The sequence below is a fragment of the Podarcis vaucheri genome, assembly GCF_965113315.1.
Source record: "Podarcis vaucheri genome assembly, chromosome: 3".
Lineage (NCBI taxonomy): Eukaryota > Metazoa > Chordata > Lepidosauria > Squamata > Lacertidae > Podarcis > Podarcis vaucheri.
The window spans coordinates 60,555,932-60,564,125 of NC_138761.1; the positions used below are offsets into that span (position 1 = coordinate 60,555,932).

The 8,194-nt window shown below is 41.1% G+C and overlaps 1 protein-coding gene and 1 long non-coding RNA gene across 4 annotated transcripts in view; one reads left to right on the top strand and one right to left on the bottom strand.

Annotated features, from left to right (window-relative positions):
* The window catches only part of ADGB (androglobin), a 67,440-nt gene extending 59,286 nt beyond the window's left edge, over positions 1-8,154 (bottom strand). Inside the window, exons 1-2 of one of the 2 annotated variants that reach the window (XM_082215197.1) lie at positions 7,945-8,154; positions 1,036-1,213 (exon numbers count right to left, since the gene is read on the bottom strand). In XM_082215197.1, the coding sequence (XP_082071323.1) occupies positions 1,036-1,213; positions 7,945-8,018 (252 nt within the window). In that variant the 5' untranslated portion in view covers positions 8,019-8,154. The remainder of the gene's footprint in view (positions 1-1,035; positions 1,214-7,944) is intronic. The other variant, XM_082215196.1, reaches the window with a different exon arrangement.
* Positions 1-8,194, top strand: part of LOC309528141 — a 49,403-nt gene that overhangs the window by 7,044 nt on the left and 34,165 nt on the right. The gene's annotated exons all lie outside the window — the stretch shown is intronic.

The following is an 8,194-nucleotide window of genomic DNA, read 5'->3' on the forward strand; positions in this document are numbered from 1 at the left end:
TATAGGTTATAACACAGATGTACACACATCTGAGCAGTTCAACCAAAAAGTGCTTAACTTTGGCTGGACCCTATCAGCATATCCAAAGCTACTGGTGATCCCACTCAGAAATGCCTCATTTACAGACTTTCTCCTTCTACTGCTGGTGGGAAAACCTCCAGCAGCAGCTGTCTGCCCACCTAGGCAAAGTTGGGACCATCACCATAATGTAGCCTCCCCAACAGGCAGATTCTTCCTAGTGAAAGACACCAGCAAAGAGGTAACTTTGCACAATCCTGATCAGAAGGTGCTAACAAGGTCCTTCTATCAGTGAAGTGCTCCCCTTCCTCTACATCCTCTGGGCGTTCTCCTGGTGGTTTCAGGGGAGGCGTGAGGGCACACAGAGGGAGGAGAGGGTGCTGAGACACTCACTGAGGTAGTCTTTTTGCTGGCTTCCACCAGCAGCTGTGTTATGACTGGTGCCCACATCACTCTCTTAAAATGCAAAATGTGACCACTAGTTGGCAATGCTTGAGCTAAGGTATGATTCAGAAACAGCTAAGCACTTTTAACTTTAATATTAGTTTAATGATAAGCCTCATTGCATTACAGTGGTGCCTCGCAAGACGAAAAGAATCCGTTCTGTGATTCTCTTCGTCTAGCGGTTTTTTCGTCTTGCGAAGCAAGCCCATTGACGGATTAGCGGATTAGCGCTATTAGCGGCTTATCTGCTGATCGGATCAGCTGATAAGCAGCTTAGCGGCTTAGAAAAGGGGGGGGGGAACCAGCAGGAACTCGCAAGACATTGTCGTCTTGCGAAGCAAGCCCATAGGAAATTTGTTTTGCGAAGCACCTCCAAAACGGAAAACTCTTTCGTCTAGCAAATTTTCCGTCTTGCGAGGCATTTGTCTTGCGGGGCACCATTGTACTAGAATGGCGAGCACTCATTCAATGATGAATCTTTAAAAGGTGGGCTTAGGAAGATACAGGGTTAATACATATTCTCAAATACTGATGAATCTGAAAGAACTTTTCTGATTACTACAGAAAACTTACTAAAATAGGACTTCTTCCAGCTTTATCTTTTTCCTTTGCACCTTTTCCTGCATCCCACTTCTCTATATTGATATCTGCTTCATTCCATTCTGGCCAGATAGGAAATCTTGGTTTCCTAGACTCACCCAAAGAACCTTGAGGGTTTACACTAGAGGCTGATCCAGTAATACCCCAAAGGCTGAAATAAAACGTGAACACGAGAAGAGAACTTGCTGTTAGTTACATAGTAATCAACTTCCAAATTTTCTTATTCTAATTTCAGTTTCATACTGTACTGTTGGCAAGCACAATATCTTCATTTTGAACCCCATGCAAGTACTATCACTTCAAATAAAATGAAGAGATAAGAAATACATCATTTGAGCAGCTTATTATATGTGCCTTATGACTGACACAGCTCACAGTCCCTCAGAAAAAGTATAAACAATTATCATTTCTACAACCAAAACAAGAGTCTTGTAGTAATGGGAACAGCATTTCTTTAGAAATCTTTATTTTCCCTAGAATGACCCTGGGAAAGATTCTATGATGAAATGCAATTCCCATTGGTCATTCCCAAGGAAGAATGCTGTTGGGCTGCTGCTTATTGTAGCTCTGCCACTACTTGAAGTAGCAGCAAGTTGTTTTTTTTGTTTGTTGTTTTGTTTCAACAAGACAGATCACAATACTCTACTGTGTCATCAGGAAACACACCTGAAACACACACTGCTCCCCCTCCAGTCTTAAAAATATGCCTGCAACTTTTGTGGAGACAAATGACCCCAAATAATGAGGGGGACATTATTGTCCAAGCCTACTAGCCAGTTGGCAGGGAAATAGTGAAAACTCTACTAGGTAGCATCTAATTGAAGAGCCATATATCTCTGAGCTGTTTGACATTCAAAGTGAGATTGTTTGTTCAGCGTTGTGCCAGTCTGATAATCAAGGGTGCCTTATTGACAAACAGTGCACATCACCCCTTCACCAAGCTCAAATGAATCCTTTACATAATATAAATGTTCACTGGGGCTGCGACTAAATGTCTGCACCTACACAGAGAAGTAAACTTTGCTCTTGCACTGCTGTTGCATTTCTACCACCTCACCCTTTGAGGAGCTGTCAATGGGACCTTAATATCCATTTCAGCTGCGGTTTCCCATCTGTGGAATACTTTTCCCAGTGAGGTCTGAATGACATATTTTTGGTGCTAGGTGAAGACTTTTTCCAAAGCTGAGCTGATTCTGTTCTCCTGCTAGTGTGCTGCTGAAAGTTTCCTGCAGATGTTATCCAGGGGATGGGAGAGTGCATTAATTGTAGGTGTCTGCATGAGAAGGTATGGAAAATGTATGAGAATGCTAATGTTTTATATGATTTTTAACAGTATAATGTATTTATGTTTATGTTCCTAAATGTAAGTCCCTTGGAGACCTTGGTAGCAAGTGACTAATAAAAAATAAAACAAAAAAATAACCCAAATGTACCAACAATTGAATTTTACTAGTTGAATTCAGACTAGTTTCTAAGTAAAGGTAAAGGTACCCCTGCCCGTACGGGCCAGTCTTGCCAGACTCTAGGGTTGTGCGCTCATCTCACTCTATAGGCCGGGGGCCAGCGCTGTCCGGAGACACTTCCGGGTCACGTGGCCAGCGTGACGAAGCTGCTCTGGCAAGCCAGAGCGACACACGGAAACGCCGTTTACCTTCCCGCTAGTAAGCGGTCCCTATTTATCTACTTGCACCCGAGGGTGCTTTCGAACTGCTAGGTTGGCAGGCACTGGGACCGAGCAACGGGAGCGCACCCCACCGCGGGGATTCGAACCACCAACCATGCGATCGGCAAGTCCTAGGCGCTGAGGTTTTACCCACAGCGCCACCTGCGTCCCAGTTTCTAAGTACCTACAATAAAAAATATATATATTTCCATAAAATGTCTATAAAGACCATAGTAATTACTTTCTTCAACATGTCTTCATTATTGTACCTCTAAGGCAAACATCAAGAGAAATTAACAAAGCAGGTGAAGTGCAAGATAGCAGACAAGCAGATTTTCCAATATTTTCCCATTGTGTAATAGTCTGTAGGATGGTGGTAATTCATTTCCTCTTATTATATTGAATTGTGACAGTTCCTTAGATAACAGTTTGTGTCTTTATTTACTTCAAAAAGACATACTGTAGAGCTGGAAAATGTGTGGAAAAGGGCAACCAAATGTTCATAGGGCTGGAACCACATCTCTAAGGGGAAAGGTTACAGTATTTGGGGCTTTTCAGACTTATGGAAAAGCGTGTTCATTAGTCCAATTTTTAAAAGCTGGAAGGCTTCCTAATACTTTCCAGGTGCTTTATTTTTAACATACAGACTTACATATTCAATATTATGCATACAGACGTATGCCAACAAGCTAGGAGAAAGAAACTGACCTCTTTGAAAGTTTTATAGTTAAAAATGTCACTTAATAGATGACAACAAGCTGCCATCAACCTCTTGATTTAAATACTAGCTACAGTTCAGCAGTAACTAAACTTAAATACTTCCTGACAGCTGGGGCCAGGAGGCTTAGCTGGTGGTTTGTCAAAGTAGAAGAGAGATATGCTGCTCTTAGCTGACACTATTTCGAGTACAGCTTCGTAAAAGACTTCATATATATATATATATATATATATATATATATATATATATATCTCCTTTGGGATATATAAGCAGTGACTTGACTAAGGTCAATCTGCAGAACAATGTCAGGATTGGTTGTTGTTGTCATTAGGTTATTTGGTTTTTTTGTTTTTTTAAATCTTTATTTATACAACAACAAAAACACACACAAGGAAACACAAATACAAAATTACACACAAATTACAAAAATAACCATAGACACATAATTTTCTTGGCAAACAATAAAACATCTATTAGTCTGAACACTAAAGACCCAACTTCCCGTCTATTCCATATTTCAAATTCATATTACCGTACTTATTGCCAAAACACATTTTCATAATTAAACTTATTCTCAATAAATCTAATTTCTTCTATCTACCTAGCAACTATTACTGAAGTTCCTTGAATGCTGCAACAGAATTTAAACTACTATATTTATTTTTCAGATATTCTTTAAAAACCTCCCATTTAGAAACAAATTCCTGTTTTGATTTATTCTTTATCTTTTCTGATAAACCATCTAATTCGGCATATTCTGTCAGCTTTTGGATCCAATCTTGTATAGAGGGGATTTCATTACTCTTCCATTTTGCTGCGATCGAAACTCTTGCTGCCGCCGTCGCATATAAAGATACCCTTCCTCTTTTGTGGAATATCCAAATCTGTTATTCCCAGGAGGTAGGCCTTTGGTTTTTTATTGAAAGAGATCTTTAGCATTTTTTGCAGTTCTACATGGATACTCTCCCAGAATACCTGTATTTTCCTACATATCCACCACATATGGTAGAATGTTCCTGAGTCTCCGCATCTCCAACAATTTATACATTTTTGAAAGTTTCCATGGTGTTAAATACCATCGATGTTGCATTTTTTGAAAGTTCTCTCTAATTGTGTAACAGTTTGTGAATTTCCAATTGATCTTCCATAAATTTTCCCATTGGGCCATGGTTATTGAATGGCCAAAATCCTGGTACCACCTCACCAATGCCACTGTTACCTCCTCCTCCTTGACTGTCCAGTCAAGGAGGAGTCGGTAAGTTCTGGAAAGAGTTTTTCTTTTAGAATTTACAAGATCAGTTTCAAATCAAGAAATTTCTACTGAGAACCCCTTTTGTTCGTCAGATTTAAATTTTTCAAATAACTGATGGTATTGGAACCAGTCTGAAATGTGTTCTCTTATTTCCTCAATTTTTTTTAATTTTATTTGGTTATCTTCATTTTTTAGAAGTATTTTATAAATTGGCCAGCTTTCCTGAGTATTTTTCCGTTTTACTGCTATGGCTTCTACTGGAGAAGTCCATCACGGGACTTTAGGCTCCATCAGGTCTTTATATTTTTCCCATGCAGCAAAGGGTGACTTTCTTATTATATGGTTGGTAATTTTTTTTATGAATTTTCGCTTTTCCATATATTAGGTAGGCGTGCCAACCCCAACGGTTGTCGAAACCTTCCAGGTCCAGGAGGTCCGGATCCTGCAACGTGCACCAATCTTTTAGCCAGGTGAAACAGGCTGCCTCGTAGTAAAGTTTTAGGTCGGGTAGGGAAAAGCCTCCTCTCTCTTTTATGTCTATTAAGATCAGGTGCTTAATCCTAGGTTTCTTCCCTTCCCACAGGAATTTGGAAATTTCTCTTTGCCATATCTTGAGAAAACCTGCTACACCCAGTATAAGAATCATCTGAAATAAAAAGATTAATTTTGGAAGCACGTTCATCTTTATAATGGAAATCCTACCCAGAAATGTTAATTTTAGTTTACTCCAGGTTACCAAGTTTTTTCTAATCTCTAACCAAGTTTTGGTGTAATTATCCTGAAATAAGTTTATGTTCTTGGGGGTGATCCAAATACCCAAGTATTTCGCTTTTGAAGAGATTTTGAGGCCCAATATTTTTTCTAAGTCGTCCTTTTCTTCTGTGGTTACATTTTTAACAAGCATTTTTGGTTTTGTTATATTCAGCTTAAAGCCTGCCACTTCTCCAAATTCATTAGGTTATTTGTTTAAGGGTTTCTTATCAGTGGCCACTAACCATGATGGCTGTAAGTGTATTTGACACTTCTCAGCTGCTGAGAATACCTGTCGTCTTGTGCTGGGGCATGTGGCTAGCCACCATCAAATTGACAGTGCTAGAATTGATGGCTCTTTAGCATGACCCTGCACAACTATTATTACCAATCAGCTACTGGCTTAGCCAACTTCTGTTGAAATCCTGTTCCAGCCCTTCCAAAAAAACAGTAAATATGGTTAGTTCTCAGGAAGGCATGACATGTCTTCTGGCCACACAAGCAGTCTTATACTCCTTTCTTTCTGCATCAGAAGACGTTAGTATTCAAGGCTCAAAAAAAGTACGAGAGCTTTCTGATATAGTAACTTATTTAATTCCCAGTTACCAGGAAACAGCTGAAACGGCTTGATATGCTAATTCAGAAGTTCCTGGAGACTGATGTGGAATCTCCTCTTTTAGTTGATTAGGGGGAGCGGTGGTGAGAGAGGCAAACAGACATCACTGAAGACAAAGAAAATCCAAGGCTTACTAAACCAAAGAGACAGTACAATACCCAGCAATTTGGTACTGTACCCAGAATCTCAATAGCACTCATTTAACACCATTAACTGATGACAGTTCTTCCATATTTTGTATGAATTCACTCTTAACTGCGGCAGGTATGCTTACTGTGTACCAACAGGGTGCACATAACATGTGAAGAGGAAAGCCTATTTGCAAACATGCAGCAGACACAGAGAGGTGCAGTTAACCTTATCTTCCCAAAATGTATCCCCAAGTGTTCTGAAATCATAAAAAGCCCTGCTGCATTAAACAAAAGGTTCATCAACCAAATACTTCCTGGAATCCACAAGCAGAGGGTATAAGCAATAGCTCTTCCCTGTTATTTATAATTCACCAGTGTCCAATATTCAAAGATATACTTTCCTCAAACATGGAGGATGCCCTTAGCTATTAAAGCTAATAGCCACTGATAAACATATCCTCCATGAATTTTAGTAATAAAAAAGCTTCCAATGCTAGCAATCATCACTGCATTCTGTGGTAATACATTCTGCAAGTTAATAATGTTTTGAGTGAAATACCGTATTTTTCGCTCTATAAGACGCACCAGACCACAAAACGCACCTAGTTTTTGGAGGAGGAAAACAAGAAAAAAAAAATATTCTGAATCTCAGAAGCCAGAACAGCAAGAGGGATCGCTGCTCAGTGAAAGCAGCAATCCCTCTTGCTGTTCTGGCTTCTGGGATAGCTGCGCAGCCTGCATTCGCTCCATAAGATGCACACACATTTCCCCTTACTTTTTAGGAGGGAAAAAGTGAGTCTTATAGAGCAAAAAATACAGTAGTCCTTCCTTTCATCTGTCCCGAGCCTACTGCCAGTCAATTTCATTGAAGTTAGGAGCCTCTCCTTCCTACTTTATATGCTGCCCTTAACATACATCTGTGCAAACAAGGAAACACAGCTACTGCTTTTAAGTGTGGCTGACTCTACCTGACCCCTACTGCTCTCGCTGCCTCTAACCTGCCTGTGTTGGATTCCACCCAGACTACATTTTCTGGGTGCACAGCAACACTTCTATAGCAAGTCTGCATATTCCAGACAAGGAAAATATCTGACACTTCTAAGATACAGTACCTATTTTTTTAAGGAAAAGTAGAAAGTGGAAGGATGGTTGCAGAGGAAAGACCCAGCTTCAGTCTCTGCTCAGCCTTCACACTCACCAAGGCCGATTCCTGTACCTATTGTTAAGGACTGGGAAAGGGAAGTGTGCATGTCACACGATGAGCTCCTTCCCAAGTTTCTTGAAGGAAGGGAGAGATAATAAATGAGCAATCTACGCAGAATCATTTAAGGTTCTGAGTCCCAGCCAATCCCAGGTGCTGCAGTTCCGCAAGCATCAAAACAAGGCCACCGACTGCCGCAAAGTACACGTGGCGGATATGGCATGTGGCCTAGAAACAAGAATCAAGAACATTTAGCACAGGCAAGACTTACTTGAGTAGCTGATGGCTAGATATAGCTAAACTGCAGCTGGGAAGAAAAAAAAATTGATCATCATACACTCAACCTTTCCCCAGACCCCAGACACTGCTTTGGCAAGGATAGTGCACTCTGCACGCGCCCAGAAACACTCTTCCCCGCTATTATCGCTTCACATCTTCCAGGAGCGAGTCCTTAACCTTAGAAACAGAAATGCATTGAAAGAGGCGGCGAGTTGTGCGCAACCCGCAAGGAACGGGGGCCGCCTGAGAAGCGGAGGGTATTGGAGCCTTACTCTTTAGCGGGGAAGGGCGTCTGGAGAACGTTGTTGCTCTTCACCGGCTCCTTCTTTTTGCTTAACTTCGACATGCCAGGCTCCCTTAGACGAGCTTCAGCGCCGCCGCATTAGCTCGCCTCCCTCAGGCGTCGGCCACGTCGGCGTCCATTTCGTTGCTAAGAGACGCCGACTCAGCCGCAGAGATAGAAACGGGTATAGAGTGACACGCATGCCGTGCACTCCGTGTACTTCCGGCACAATAAAAAGC